The following is a 15,863-nucleotide window of genomic DNA, read 5'->3' on the forward strand; positions in this document are numbered from 1 at the left end:
TACTCAGAGGAAGTTGTTTATCTTTATAATCTGATTTTCAGCTTTTCTCACAGTATTAAAACCAGGCCTTACTGGTTTGGCACATCATCTCGTAATAACTGGGGAGTGGAAGAAAGCATCTCACAGGCCAGGTTAGGTCCCCGTCTCTGACCAGCTGTGAGAATGATACATTTCAGAGAAATTACAAGACTATTCAGAGAGAGTAGGTGGACACTATCCCACCATAAAAGGCCTCTCCTTTCATTCCCTTCTCCTCCATCTGTGTCTTGAGACATAATAGAACCAGTGAGATGAGAGCGTGGCTGAAAACACCTGACACGGAGCGAGGGAGCCAAGCAATACCAAAAAATGAAGAAGTCGTGTGAGAAGTTGATCGAAGGTGATACAGTTACATGAGGGAAAGAGTTGCTAGAACATAAGAAGTGCACAAACATGTTACATAAGAGCTGTTTCATGGTTGAGCAGATATGCACACATTCATGTACACACACATCGTACATTCCTGTGCCTGACATCTCTCAAACCAACACTGCAGTGAGGAGTGTTTGCAGCGGTCTGGAGGTCTTCTGACTGCCTGTGCTTTGTTACTTTTACTAATTTATTAGCATCATGTTTCTGTGGAGAGAACTGAAGCATAGGCGAAATATGCAAAGTGCCTTCTAAAGTGTGCGTCTTGGTGTGTATGTGTGTTCGCCCATGTCAGGTATTCATAGAAAAGGTCTGGGCAAGTTTGGAAACATCTGCGTGCCAGTCATAGCGATTCCCCAGAAATGGAATTTCATGGTAAGATCGATGTGACAGCTTCAAAACAAGCCGCCACGCTCAATATTATAAGCCCATAAGAACTACTAAGGTATTAGTTGTGGCTGCCTCTCTGGTCCTCATCCAGCCAAATATTGTAAGTGTGTATCAGGACAAAATCAGTCTGAGATTGTCCTTCTCAGTGTAATGGATGGATGTCTCATACTTCTTGGAAAACAACAGGATATGTCACATTGAGAACATATTAACTCTAAAGGGACTTGATGTGTTCCACTCTGTTACTCATGTTGTGCATCAGTGAATAGGTCATAGGTCCATGCTTAAAGCTTTTATGTGTATACTGTAAATCACACCCTCTTTAATGTCAATGCTAATCCTTAGATGTGGACGAACTGGCCACAAAACAAATTAAGTATGTGTTTTAATGTTGGTGGATATGAAAGATTGCTTGCTCAAGGTGGCTGGAGCAAGGGATTAAGTGTTTTGATTTAGTTTTTTACAGAGAGCGCACTCAAGTGGCAAAATTGACCATTACACCATGAATATCAAGACCTTTGCTGAAATGAACCATTACATTTTATTAACCTTCCAGCTCAGTATTCAGAGAATCTAAAATGGATTGAACTGATGTGAACACAAAGTAGCATTTGGGTTATAATTATTCAATATTTCAACCTGAGAAATGCAAATTGAATTTATGATTCAGAAAACCCCCAACTCAGTAGAATTAGAGAGGTTATCTCACCATAGCAAGTCCTCCAATTAAACTGCTACTCATGTTAATAACTTAATTACTCATGCTAAAGCACTGTGAGTAACGAGGTCACGGGATGGTGGTGTGATGGTGAGTCTCAACATTTCTGGGAAATACAGGTAATCCCTCAGTGGCCTCCGAGCTGTCCGTTTTTAAGGTTATGGAACACTAATCATACTGATCACTGGCAAGGCCAAACATCTGCTTATTGGTGGTGTCAGTCGGGCTGTGAGCTCCCTCTGCAGGACTGGAGTCTGTGGTGCTGGTGATGTTTCTGCAGAGCTGCCCTGGCTGTGTGAGGACGAGTAATCGCTGGCCTGTCCAGGGGTTTGAACATGTGAGGAGTTTGTAGATGCTTGTTGCCAGACTGTACGCTGGGTAAGTCCATCTCTGTACTGAAAGACAGAGAACCTTTCTTTAGTACCACCCTATTTGAATAATTAACAAAGCTGTTACACAGTGCTAATGAACAACTAGTCACAATCAATGGAAGAATGTTATTCTGAAATTATCACATCACGCATTTAGAAAAACACATCGTCATTGATAAATTGTATTTAATTCACCATTTATATTCACAGTTAATTTCAAACTACATAATACATGGACTTTAAACAGCAAAAACAGATCAAATCTATTGTTTTGATACTTTACAAATACATACACATTTGTAATCTTATAATGCCATACCATGAATCCATGTGTCCTTCTCCCAGGGCACTTGTTGGAGGCGGGTGGGGTATGTGTGCAGGCAGGGGCAACAGAGGCACATCAGTCTTGGCCAATCGCTGGAACCTCTGGAGAGTCAGGTCTGAACTGCTGAAATCAGGTACACCTTCTGAACTGGTCTTGCTGAGTCGAAGCCTACGTGCACGGATCCCTGGTAGTTTGCGATTACCAGTCGCTGCTGTGACACTGAGAGGGGCAGAAGGGGATAGTGGGGTGTCTGGGGATAGGGACAATCGAGCCATGTCAGGGGATAAGGCCTGTCTGGGATGCAGGTCTAAAAAACAAAAGAAAGTCATTACAAAAGTTTTAGTGGCTGCCATTACAGTTTGTAATCTACTGGTATATCATTTGTTACGCCTTTTCGACTGAGGTGTTATTGTGGATATATGATCATCATCATCTCAGAGTTTCACCGTTGTTTAAAAAGCAACAGCAATTAGGTTCATTCGTTGAGTATTCACCTGGAGAAAGAGACTGGAAAGAGGAATCTGGTGAGGCAGTATCTAGGCTGTCACCATGCTTCTCCTCACCATGTTCGTCATCACTACTGCCATTACTTAGACCCCCAAATCCTTCTTCATCATCATCATCTTCCCCTTGTCCTTCATCACTATGCTGAATAGCCAGGACCTGTGGTAATCTTTCTGTCTCTATGGCCTGGAGACGCCTGAAAAACCATGTAGAAAGATGTTTAGTGTCATCCGCCTAAAATGTATGGAGGACGCCATGTTAACAGCTGAAGTGAGGAACAAAATAGAAGACTTCTAAAATCCTAACTGGCTGTAGCTGGGCTCCGCATCATGAATTTAAAGGTCAAATCCTTGATAGGTATTAGATATAACTATGTGAGTTCTCATGGTGAGTTTGGTCTGTCATCATAAGCCAGATGTTACAAAATAGTCTTTATTTTATTTAGTGTGTTTCCAGCTTAACAAAAAGGGGGTGAGGTGTGTAAGTAGTTAATACCGGCTGTGCTGCTGCCTCCAAGCTCTAAGCTCAGCAAACACATCTCCGCGTTCTCTAACATCAGGCTCCTCAAGGTCGAATGTGTGTTCGGGTACATGGATGGGCAGGTCACAGGGGGTGAAAGTAGACCTGGTGGGTGCTGTCTATGAGACAGAAGAGAGGGAGAATGAGCATAAGGGGTAGGAGAGGAAGCTAGGATACTTAACAGAATAGAGGCCTAAGAGCTGAGTACATTAATTATGGATAGATAATAGAGTAATGGTCAGACAGAGAGAGAGAGCAAACACAAGAGGGGCAGGCAGTGTAGGATGGAAAGGTAAGAAGAAAACAGTGAGAGTGACAGCAGCCATGTGTATGACAGATCACATGGTGTCAAGTCCCTCTGACTCTGCTCCTTCTGTTTATACTGACATTGTTGTAGTCTGGTTTTGGGTTATGTTTGATTTGTATTTTTATAGTTATAGTTATTTATATCTTGTCCATCCTTGAATATTGTCGCAAGCTTTACTTCCGGTTTTATTTTGTTACCGTCAGTGCCTCGTGTTCATGTCTAGCTTTGGTCCTGTTCTGTTAGTTTAGTCTTGTCTGATAGATTATAGTTTGTAACCTCTGCCTGTGTTTTTGTTCTTTGGTTTATGGATCTGTCTGCTTGCGTTTATGGTCTTTTTGGTTAATTCTTTACTCTGATCTGTTTCGTTTTGGTTTCATAGTCTGTCTTGCCTTTTTGTTTTTCATTCTGCACTGTTTCACTGTGTGTCTGCTGTGCCTAATTAGTTCCTCATGTCGTTCACCTGTGCACTCCCTCCCAACTCATTTGCCTGTGTATTTAAGCTGTCAGTTCTGTTCTGTCTTTGTAGCATTCTCGTTATATGTGAGTTTTCTGCTTATGTGCTGTCTCCCTGGATTTTTGGATTGTTCTCTTGGTTTTGGTTTTCTCTGTGCTTTTTGGATTTACCCCTTTGTTTGGATTCTTGCCTTTATTTGGATGTAAACCTGTTTCGTTTATTCAATAAACCTTTCTTGAACTGCATCTTCTTTGCCATAGTCTTCGTTTGGGTCCACACCTTAGTGTGCCTGCTGCTGCACTCAGTTTACCTTGACAGACATGACAATAAAGAGATGAGCTGGTGGTGTCAGATAGCCATAATTGCCTCTCAAAGCCCATAAAACTTGTTGTTCCTCTGAGTCGACACTACATGCATGGGAAACAGCATGCAAGAAATGATTGGTGTGGACTGATTTGATATCTCATTGACAGAGATTTTTTTCAAGAACAAAATGTTTTTTTTCCTGCTGAATTGAAGGAAGGTTCTTCTTCCAACACATATCACCTACCCTCAACTTTTCTCTCCTTGCTCGAATAGCCTGGACTGGATTTCCACAGAACAAGATCTTGCCAGCTCCTTCAAAAATCAACAGATAAGAGAAGGATTCCAGTGAATCACACTGTTTTCTGACACAAAAAGGACCTCTTGGTGGCACTGTTTGATAAATATAGCTGTTGAAAATATTTATCTGATGCTAATGAGAAGAAACTGGAACTGGTACTAAAACAAAATAGTACCAGTTCTCATGGGTCAGTAGTTTTGACACAGATCTACTTATTGAAGACACTAAAGTAGCAACAGAGATGGGTTTGTAACACTGGTGAAGTGGCCACCGTCCTAACCATGGGTCAGGATGCTGGTTTCTGCTTCTACTGTTGTTAAGTCTGAATCTGCAGAACTAGGTCTGGATCCGGATCTGGAGCCAGTGTGGGGTCTGGATCCTGATGACGAGAGGGGCCAGACACAAGAGAGGCTGGAAGCAGGGCGCCTGGCTGAGACGGGTCTGCTGTAAGCACTTTCTACTGTTTCTTCTACAAAGACAAAAGTGAGTGGCCCATTAAATACTCATGCCGTGATTATCCTGGTTGTCATCAAATTACTGAAAACAACACATACATACACACACCGTCTTCAGTGGCTGCCTGAGAGGTGTTGCCGTCTCTGATGGAGTTTCGGAGAATGGCCCAGTCTTCTCCCATGGTACTGCTGCAGCTCAGTCTGTCCTCCTCCACCCTTACATCGTCTAGGTAACTCAGCTGAGGGACCAGCTCCCTCACTGCAGCCCGATAACTATAGTCTGCCATCTGGTTAGAAAGTAGGAAGCACAGGAAAGAGAGAGGCAAAGTGAATGTAGAGGACAGACATGTTTGAAGAGGCAATTAAAGGGGCCAAAGAAGAGTATAACAAGATGAATGGGGCATGAAATTAGTTAGCAACTGTGACCTACGTGTATGCACAGTAGTGTACACTAAGTTACCTTACTTATACCTTAGTACTCAACACAAGCCAGTTAACATTGTCCATTTCAGATATCATAACTTTGTGAGGGAAAAATGTCGAGATTGATGCATTGTGTAAAAATAGTTGAAAGAGTTGAAACCTGTGTCAGATTCAGGTGTCCCATGGGGAGCCTGTAAACTGTCAAACCTAATAAAAAAACATCTTACAGGTTACACAGTAAATTACACTGGTTTTGAAACTGGCATTGATTTGAACTCATATCCTGTCATTTCATTCTGTTTATGAAGTGAGATGCTGTGCTTACGGTTTTATTTCACTTAAATGAGCTTCACGCTAAATGAGCTGATCCGTTGTTTTATGCAGATATAAGTATTTCAGGCATGTAGCCTTTTGTGTACAGAAAGCCATATGTGACTTTTTTAGAATTGCCTTCCGTATGAAAAACATCACAGATGCTTTGGCCATACAGTGGTTTCAGTTATTGGGCCAGTGACAATGATAAAGACTAATGTAATCAACTGATTACACAGATCTGTGCTTGACATAGACTGATCCACTTAATGGTACTTGATAATCCATTGGTCTCCAAAAAATTTAGTTGTTACACTTCTAATCTAAATCATGTTCCTTTATATACAGTATACTGTACATTTGCTATTCTAAGTCTTGCATAAATATGAGCTACATGGTGAAATACAGATGATAAAGAACCAGGATTTGCTGTAAAGGAGATGTCAGTTGACTCTGACTCACGTTACAAATAACATATAAAAGTATTGGTTTATACAGTCAACCAAATCAGTGATACACTAGCAGTCCAAATGTAGGACAGTTCTAAATGTATCAATAGTTATTAGCATCACATTAAGATAATGCATAATAGCCAGGCTTCATCATATGTTTTAGTACTCTGTTTTCACCATTATGATGATTTAATGAATCTGTGGAACTTAACTTCTTGACTTTTAAACAGGGAGGCAAAATACATCAAGCTATGGAGGGGAGAGAGAGAGAGAGAGAGAGAGAGAGAGAGTCCAGTGAATCACTGAGCTACTAAGCGATCAAATTAGAGCTCGGCACTCCTGCCCTTCACCAAACCACACAGATGCAATGAATGAAAAAGGGAAAGAAGGGCTGGCGAGAGGAAATGAAAGAGAAAAGAGGAGGAGAATGAGGGCCGGGTGAGAGGAAGTGAGCGGATGTGTGTGCTTGTGTGAGTGTGATGGAAAGAGACAGAGCAAGAGGAGTGATAGTTTGGCAAGAGAGCAAACCCAAGAACCCCTCAGTCACTACAAAGCACAGGCCTAATGCATATTCAGCTCAGCATCTCCCCTCATTGCCCCAGTTTCCTAATTAATGCTCTGCTGGTGGGTGTAAATAAACACATTCACAGTGGCCCAAAAAAACTCCTAGCACACTGTACCTCGAATCAGCAGAAGGTGGAAATGCAGCTTCTACCCTGTGTAGCCAGCTACACTCAATATCACTGAGTAGGTCCATGGTGAGCTGCCTTATGCACCAGACATGTACATCCAAAGAGATCCAATAGCAGTGCAATGTAATAATGAACCATTATGTCCGTGTCATCATGTCTCCACAAATGAGTTTGTCAGTTATGCGCCTGTTATGTTTGATTATTTTGATGCCTCCTGCTCTCTCAGTGTCCTGTCTGGTCTGCTGAAGAACCCAGCTAAAGAGCGGTGAGATCACACAGATACTTTCATGTCTCAGGACTAGCTAATTACATTTCGGTCATTATCTGACAAAGGGCTACGAGCCTGCTAGCACAAGAGGGGCAACTAACTGAATGATACATACATCAGAACCACAAGTTGCATTTAAAAGTTGGCTCTTACAACATCAACTGAATGCAACAGTTTCTTTTCAGGAACTTTGTCAAGCTCATTGCTCAAGCTTTTATTCAACCGTTCTCTTCTTTTTGTTATATCTTTTGGCAGATTGCTGTGACTCTGACCCTTGCATCACTTGGTATTTGCTACTTCAGGTGGCAATGAGCCATGATTTTATGTGTTAAGTGTATTCTGCTGTTTTGTGCTCACAGTATGTTAATCTGGATGGGAACCACAGCTAAATGTCTATTAGACACATTAAACACACACACCTCCATTTAAAGTCCTCTTTGCATTATCATCAAAGCATTATCACGCTTGGATGGTGACACAACTGCTGATCAGTAATAACTGTTTGTCTTAAGTACAGTACAGGCAGATACATGACTTTTGTGGCTAATTTTGTCTCTCGCTGATGTCTCCAATTCCACTACACTCCCAAAGGGACAATGCTTATTTTTCGAATATCTGTGTCTGCTGAATCATAAAGGACAAAAAGAAGCCTGGCAAGGACAGGAAGATAGGTCAGGGGCCTCAATTACAAAACAGTGCATTGGGTCCATTCTAAAAGTGTACGTGAGCACAACAAAAATGGCGCGCACCAAAAAGACATCTGATTTATAAAACTGTGCATACGCACACCTGCAGGTAACTGATGTTTAACAGAATTATATTATTGCCAAAAAGGGCTTTGGGCAGAAAGGTAAACACTACATATTGTTGATCATATCAAACACACACCTGTCGGATAATTCTTGCTGCTAATAGCCGATTGCCAGAAACCCCAGAGTGGTTATAACCTACTTATTGTGCCGGGTTGGTCTGTCAAACGCTGGACCCAGTTCAGCAAGCAGATCAAAGAGTATGGCCCTAGGGAATCTAAATCGGTGTATTAGCCAGTCATCATACGATGCACGCAACATTTATATGTTAACGGCAATCATACTGATTACTTCACATTCTGCCAAAATGTCTGAGTCAACCAGTGGTATCCATCACCCAGGGATATCATGTGAAGATGGAGGTTTGACAGGTGAACACCGTCGGTTTTGTTATGCTTGGCCTGCATTATAATTAAGACTGATGATGAGGATATGGAGTGTAGTGACTGTGTGAGAGCTGTCACTGGTTTTATTTCCAGATGTTGGTAATATACATAATCCATATGTGCACGTGCTGAAGATGTGCTGTGAGTCGCGGTTAGAATGGCAGTGTGTGTACGTCACTGCAGCAATTTTACACGCACAACTATACAAAAACTATGTGGGGATGTGAAGATGAGACAGCGCTGATGAAATACTAAGCGAACTTTGATTTAAGATTTGATTTCTTTTCAAAGGGAAAGGTCCTTATGGTATAGTTATGGCTCACTACAAGCGCAAATAGCCTACAAATAACACTGCTGAATTGGATGTTAATGATAATGTGGATCTGTGATTAATGTTTGATATTAAGTGAAATGAAATGTGTGAGAGGCATCCTTACACAATTTGTGTATAGTTTAATTCACTACCTCACCATCTGCGTCAGCGATTTCAAAATGTTTGTATGCATGGGTCAAAGTTTCCCTAAATGTATGCACATTTACTCATCAATTTTCTTTTTTAAATTACCAATTTTGCTTACAAAGTAGCGTACGCACATTTCAAGCCCTCTTTTGTGTCTACGCATCGGTTATCAATGAGGCCCCTGGTGAAGGAAAAGCCAGAAATGGTAGTTACACTTCATCTATGTTATGTGCCATCTTTCTCAATAGGTGGTGACAAATTGTATATTACTGTACTTAGTTTCATGGCATAAACAACATTAGCAGAACATTACCCTACCTGGATGGCAGTGGGGTTTGGGCGCAAACACACAGGGTTTCCCTCCAGGGTGAGTGTCTGGAGTTTGCCACACAACCCGAGATACTGAACCTGGACTAGGTCATCCACATCGTTCCCTTCCAGATCTAACAGCTGCAGGTTCTCAAGCATGCCAACCTGACTCAGGTCCGACACATCGTTATAGGCCACATATAACTCCTGAAACAGAGAGAGAATGCGCATACAGCGTAGTAGAGATTGGTAAAAATTTAATTCAAATGGAGTTAATAGAGAAGTAATACTGTGGACACAGAACTGGAACAGGCAGAGTCAGAGAGACAGATATGGTATCTACCCATCTCACAGAGACTAGGAGCTTAAGATCACAGGAAATCTGATCGCTAATGTAATGTATTATATCATAACTTAGGAATTTTCCATATTTTGCTGTATGTATATGAAAATGGCCTGCCTTTCTGTTAGACCCATGTAAAAAGTTGTCACCAGTGCAACACAACAGATGGAAATTATGGTAAAGTTAAGAAACAAATTTAAAAACCAGTAAGTCAAGTATGCCTTGACTTGTTTTCTTTTGCTCATTATACATTTTAAACATTTAAAGTAAAATTAGGAAAGTATAGTACTTTGGGATTTGTTGCTGATTTGCTGAACTGTCTCTACCTTGAGGGAGGAGAAAGTAGAAATGCCATCTAGGTCTTGTAGGGAGCAGCGAGACATCCATAGCACCTGCAGGTGGGAAAGGGCGGTTCCTAGGTCTCTAAGGAGACAAAATTGCACACACTTGATTTAGAGGCAGGGAATGGAGTTACACAACGCTGTGAATCATGGGAAAGGCTTTCCAGTTCCATGGCCACTTAAGTTAGAAGCTCTTTTGTCTTCCCCAGTATGCTGGCCTCTCCCCTGCCTCCCATTTGTCTCTACAGCACACCCGTGCTCTGACCCTTCCAGGAGAGTTTCATTCAGTGTATATCTACAACCCTGAGACACCCTCTCGACTACAGCTCCCATAGCCCAGAGCAGGAAATGCTATCAGAGGCAGTGCACGTCCGGCTGGCTCTGCTCTGCTACTCTCAGGGTGGAGCAGACAGCTCCCTATCTTTGTGTTTGTACCGTCTCATCCCTCAGCAGTCTCTGTGGAAGCAATTCTCCACCTGTCCTGTTATAAGGACAATTTGCAATGTGTGTGTGTCTCATCCTGGAGGTTTATTGCTTTTCTTCTATCCAATTTTGATGACACAGCTGTGGCTGCAATCAAACTGGTAGGACAATCCAGGAGATACTGTGCATATTTCTTGTCTTTTTCCCAGGAGTGTCCAAATGAACAAATCTGAAAGCTGATATGCCACAAACCCCTGTGTATACTATTGTGAGACAGGTGGGTGAACTGTACTGAACACCACATCTGTTGGTGTCTGGTTTACAAGCAGCAACATGCATCTCCTATGCAGAAACATTTATTACAAGTCCCAGTTAGTAAAAGCACAGCAAAGTCCTACATCTGCACTCCAACCACACTACTCTTTTATTTCCATCAGGTACACATCCATGTGACTTTTGACCTGCTATTCTGCTTCAAAGCACTGCCTTTTTATAGCTTCCAGGGCTGCTTGCTAAAGAGTGTCTTGTGTAACCTGTGTGAAGCATGACATGGGTTACATCACTTCTCAAGATCAGTTTACATCAGTTACAGTTTTCTTTATGGAAAGACCTGGAGCTGCTTGCTTTATTTCTAAACATAAGCTACAGTTAATATGAAATTGTTCATGCAGTGACAAGAAGCGTACAAATTCAGCCATATTTTGTTTTTGCAGCTTCTTGAGATTCTGTAGTATTCCCAGTTGTGGACAAAGCACACAAATCCTGTACTTGAGTAAAAGTACAGATACCCTTGCTGAATATTACTCCACTAAAAACAGAAGTCTCCAATTAACATTTATACTTGAGTCAAAGTACAAAAGTACCTGCTTTTAAAAATAACTAATAATAATGGGTTTATGTTTGTCAGGGGTTGCTGACATGAATTTAAAAATACAGTGGGCAAACTTTCCTATTTATTTAACAATTGCATTCATTATAACATACACTGTAAAAATACTCTTTTCCAAGTAAAAGTACTGCATTGAAAAAGTTTTAAAAGTAAAAGTACTGAATGCAAAAAAAAGCCCCGTTATACTATTATATATTAGATTATTATAATTACTCATGCATTAATGTAAAAGCAGGGTTTTACTGCTGTAATTGTTGAGGAGGAGCTAATTTTTAACTATTTTGTATAGGAGTGCAACTAATGATTATTTATTGTTATGGATTAATCTGCTCATTAATATCTCCAATCATCGATTTTTGAAATTCTGAAAATATGAGAAATGCCATCACAATTAACCAGATGCCAGAGTGACACCTTCACAATGCATTTCTTGTCTAACCAACAGTATGAAGCTCGAAATTATTACAAATCAATTAAAACAAGTAAAAGGAAAAGTAGCAAATATTCACATTTGTGAAGGAGGAACCATGAAATTAGTGTTGTAGGACTCGAGACACTTTTTGATGGTCTTGGTCTTGTCTTGGACTCGACCGCATTTGTACTGGTCTCAGACATAGAGGACTCAGGATTTTATTTCAAGACTAGTCAAGACCATAACTTTGGGAATATCAATAAATTGCCTGTGCATTGTCTGATTTATTTGTTAACATCGTTACTTTGATTGGATATAAAATGTAGTGCTTCAAATACAGCCAATAACCCTAATTAAAATGTGTTGTTCCTGTTAACAATTGTCACCTCTACCCGCGATGGTAAGCATGGAAAAAGAATGTTGAATAAAGATGCTTACGTTAATTTCAGCTCTTAGTGTTTGTATGTGGGTGTTTTAATGGGAATGTGGATCATTCAGATCAATCTGAGAAGTACCTATGATCTCGTTCCACATTTTATTGTGTGTCACGTAATGTGGGAAACTGGTCTTGGTCTCGACTTGGTCTCAGCCCCTAAAAGTCTTGGTCTTGTCTTGGTCTCAATAAACTCTGGTCTTGGTCTTGACTTGGTCTCAGTTTGGGCGGTCTTGACTACAACACTACATGAAATGTTGTCTAAAATGATCAAAGTTCAATGTCAATCTAATAATCGTGTCAGCTGTACTTTTATAAAATATTGGGTAGTTTAATTGAAAACAAAACATATGTTATTAAGTCTTCATATGTTTTGAGTGTTAAAATCTTAATTTTTAAAGTAAAGTAAGTCAAGCTGTCAGATAATTGTAGTGAAGTAAAAAGTACAATATCTGCCTCTGAGATGAGATGTAGTGGAGTAGAAGTAGAAAGTGGCATGAAAAGAATATACTACTATAAAGTACAAGTACCTCAAATTTGTACTTAAGTACAGTAGAGTATTCCATGAGGAAATGTCAACATTATATAAAAGTGTGATTACGTGTGTTCTACCAGGATCATGTTGCTTTTGAAGAACACAGACCAGGAGGAAAACAAGATGGTATGCGTGTTAGGTAACTTTAAGCTTACCTTACTGACAAAATCATGCTGTTGTTCATTTTGAGCTGCATCAGATTGGGCAAGTAGGCACCTACAAGATGATCAGATAAACAAAGCCATTTCTCTCACTTTCGTGTAACAGTAGGGGGTTTATTTATCGGCTTTTAAACTAGCATCCACATTCTGTTCCAAACTCAATTACCTAAAAGGAAGAGCACCTACAGTGGCAGGCCAGGCATGACTCATACATATACAGACATCGCTCTATCATGCCTGCACTCGTTGTGTAATCTTCAAATTTGAGAACAAAGGTGAGCATAATGAAGATGTTCCTCCACAATTTATCAGCTCTTGCAATAAGGTTGGCACACCTGACAGGAAATCTAGTACGGATATGTTGTGTGCGTCATAGCAGTGTTTTTATTGGTCTCTTATCCAGTTTTGGTTTGTGATTACTTATGTGATCATTATAGGCACCTGTTGTGAATCATCATTGTACAGTGCCTAAAAATCTTTGTCAGAATTTTTAAATCTGAATTTTAATGTAACAGGAGTTACTGAGCGTGTGGACATGTTCACATAAGGAACACTAAATATAAACAATAAAACCAATACCAACAACAAACAGTGAGCTTTAATGAGTACACAAACAAACTTTGTACCTGTGCCATATGGTTTGAAATAGTAAGCCATGATTTACATTAATAAATGCCTTGATGTACTTTATATCTTACCAAAGTTACCCAATGTGTTTTCTTGTGTGTCTACGCAGATCTCCAGTGAGGTCACGTGAGAGAGGTCCCGAGTTCCACACAGCAATTCCTGTGAGGGACGAAAAGTAACATTACATCAGACCTGTACTAGCATACCGAAATGGATTTTGTCTTTACTCGTCAGAGTTTAATAATTTAATATTTGCCTTAGACCTTACGCTGTGACTTTGACGTAACAATTTGTCTGAAGCCTCATGTAATGTGAAATAATTCTGTCTGCCCACCTCACCTTGAAACAGCAATCTGCAAAGCGTGTGCTGCCTTTTCTCTAGTTACTGCTCATGGAGCAGTTCATTACGAATAGGAGAGTGCAATAACAGAATTATTTCGTGATAATACACACATGGCTATACAGGCACGATGCATAAAGTAGATGTTAAATCTCCATGTTGACATATGCCATTACCCCCCAACCCCAGTGTCCACAGACAAGTTGGAATAAAGCTACATATATGCCTCTGACACTGCTGTGATGTACACTAAAGTGAAAATAACAGATATCTCAGACAATAGAGGTTTAGCCTACTATGCACATAGACTAAACATAGAAATAAGACAAAGACAAGGAAGAACAGGTTATGAGGGGGGTGAAGGATGACTGTATCCATAGGCACTTGTGAAATCTTACCAGTTTCTCTGGAGCAAGGTAAAGCTCCACTGTACTTTCAGAGTCCTCACAGGGTTTCGTGGCAGGACTTGGGTTGATGTGATCTGATCCACTCAGCTCTGTCACTAGGACCCGTGCTGTACCCGGCCGGACCTCCCGGGGTACAGACCCGTGGCAGCAACTCATCTCTCACGACTACCTGAAATGAACAGCGTTAAAGTGTCTTACAAACACGATTGACTGTTTTCTTTTTGACAAAGAGGAAATAATGAACGTTATGTAACGTTAACTGGCGTTAAATTAGCTAACTTAACCAACTAGCGCTATACATGTGAAAACAATGCGGGAGGCGATTTAATTAATATTCCACTTGGACTGTAACGTTACTTCTAACGAAACATTACATGGTCATTTTACTTGGAATTTATATTTACCTGTTGCATGAAACTGCAGACTAAATAGACGGTCTATGCATTTTACAGACTGAGAGCACTTTGCTTACAAGCAAAAGTTTGCTTGACAACCACAGACGACTTCCTGGATACGGCAATGAGGGACCCGTGGCACCCTGGGACATGTAGTGAACGTGGAACGACTAGCGCTTCGGGACAACTCTTGAGGTTAGCTCTTAGCTATAGTTATTCTATATTATTATTAATATTATTATTATTATTATTATTATAAAAGATACATCTGTAATCCTATGTTTCTACTACCATAACCTTAACCAGGCTACTTCAGTCTAGTGCTGCCTTCAAATGCTCGTTGTAAGCTCTGCCTTTGGAAACGTAAGCTAAAATGTATTTTGTTACATAATTAATGTTTTCTTTTAATGAAGCCTACTATAATAAGGAATATGCTAATGGTAAATAATAACTGCTTTCTTAACTTCAAACTAATACTAAGCAATTCGCTGAGCAAGCCCCATGGCTAATATCTGGGAATGTGGGGGTTTTCATAGCATGAAGAGTTCTATGATTTTATGCTGTTTTTTTATAAACTAAATATTGTCATCAAAGAGCAGGCTTTTAAAACATCAATAAGGCCATGATGAGATCAAATTTGGGGAAAATAATATAAATGAAATATAATGTTAAATTCATGCATAAAGTATGAACTTTTGTTATTGTTTTGAAAACTGTTCAGAAACTTTTACACAGTTCGGTTGGTTTTCTCAGATGGGTGGGGCTGTGCTGCGGGAATTTAGACTCATTACCTCAGTATTTTTAAAATCCTTGCTAGTGCCTGTTCTAATAGTCTGTAGTCTACAGTCTGTTCATGAAAGGACAAAAGTTAAATGAGATTTATGAAATGAATATGTCAAGTATGATACTGTATACAAGCTACATTTCTTCCATAAAAAGTAACCATATGAATATTTATTAAATAATCATTATTATTTCTTGCGACCAGTTCAATAAATATCGCTTCTTAACCTGATTTCATAGCAGCTATTGAACTGTCCCAAGCAATCATTTTGATCAAAACAATTAAATATAACCACTGTTGTCTATCAGCGTCTGGTCAATGTATTTGGTAGCACACACAAACGGTCTTCAGCTATTGCTCTCTACTACAATGCGTTTTTCAAGTTTTGAAAGATTATGTCCCACCCATAGACCGTATAAAAAAGCCCCTGCCACATGTGCCTCACAGTGGTGGTACCTACCTTTTTTGAGTCCCTCAGCGACTTTATTTCTAAAAGCCTCCTGGTAGGACATGTTGTGTCCCCACAACAGTGACATGAAAAATACGCCCTTGCCTAATAATAAAAGAGGCCTTCATTACTACAATGAAATGTTACAGTCAGCTGGCC

The 15,863-nt window shown here is 40.2% G+C and overlaps 1 protein-coding gene across 2 annotated transcripts; it reads right to left on the bottom strand.

The window, feature by feature from the left end:
• Positions 1-1,320: 1,320 nt before the first annotated feature.
• lrrc56 (leucine rich repeat containing 56) lies at positions 1,321-14,591 on the bottom strand. Of its 2 annotated transcripts, none has more exons than XM_038707108.1 (13): positions 14,482-14,591; positions 14,069-14,246; positions 13,402-13,489; positions 12,698-12,758; positions 9,836-9,932; positions 9,176-9,373; positions 5,165-5,342; positions 4,881-5,069; positions 4,547-4,614; positions 3,212-3,354; positions 2,707-2,912; positions 2,207-2,462; positions 1,321-1,911 (listed from the first exon to the last, which is right to left on the bottom strand). In XM_038707108.1, exons 2-13 carry the CDS (start codon positions 14,231-14,233, stop codon positions 1,734-1,736), a joined length of 1,827 nt encoding a protein of 608 aa, XP_038563036.1. In that variant the 5' UTR covers positions 14,234-14,246; positions 14,482-14,591; the 3' UTR covers positions 1,321-1,733. The 2 variants fall into 2 exon arrangements, with proteins under 2 accessions (XP_038563036.1, XP_038563035.1); XM_038707107.1 differs by having other exon boundaries at positions 2,207-2,519.
• Positions 14,592-15,863: the final 1,272 nt, after the last annotated feature.

The sequence above is a fragment of the Micropterus salmoides genome, unplaced genomic scaffold (genome assembly GCF_014851395.1).
Source record: "Micropterus salmoides isolate LMB-PRFRI ecotype aquatic unplaced genomic scaffold, ASM1485139v1 Ms_hic_scaffold_8, whole genome shotgun sequence".
In the NCBI taxonomy this organism is placed as follows: domain Eukaryota; kingdom Metazoa; phylum Chordata; class Actinopteri; order Centrarchiformes; family Centrarchidae; genus Micropterus; species Micropterus salmoides.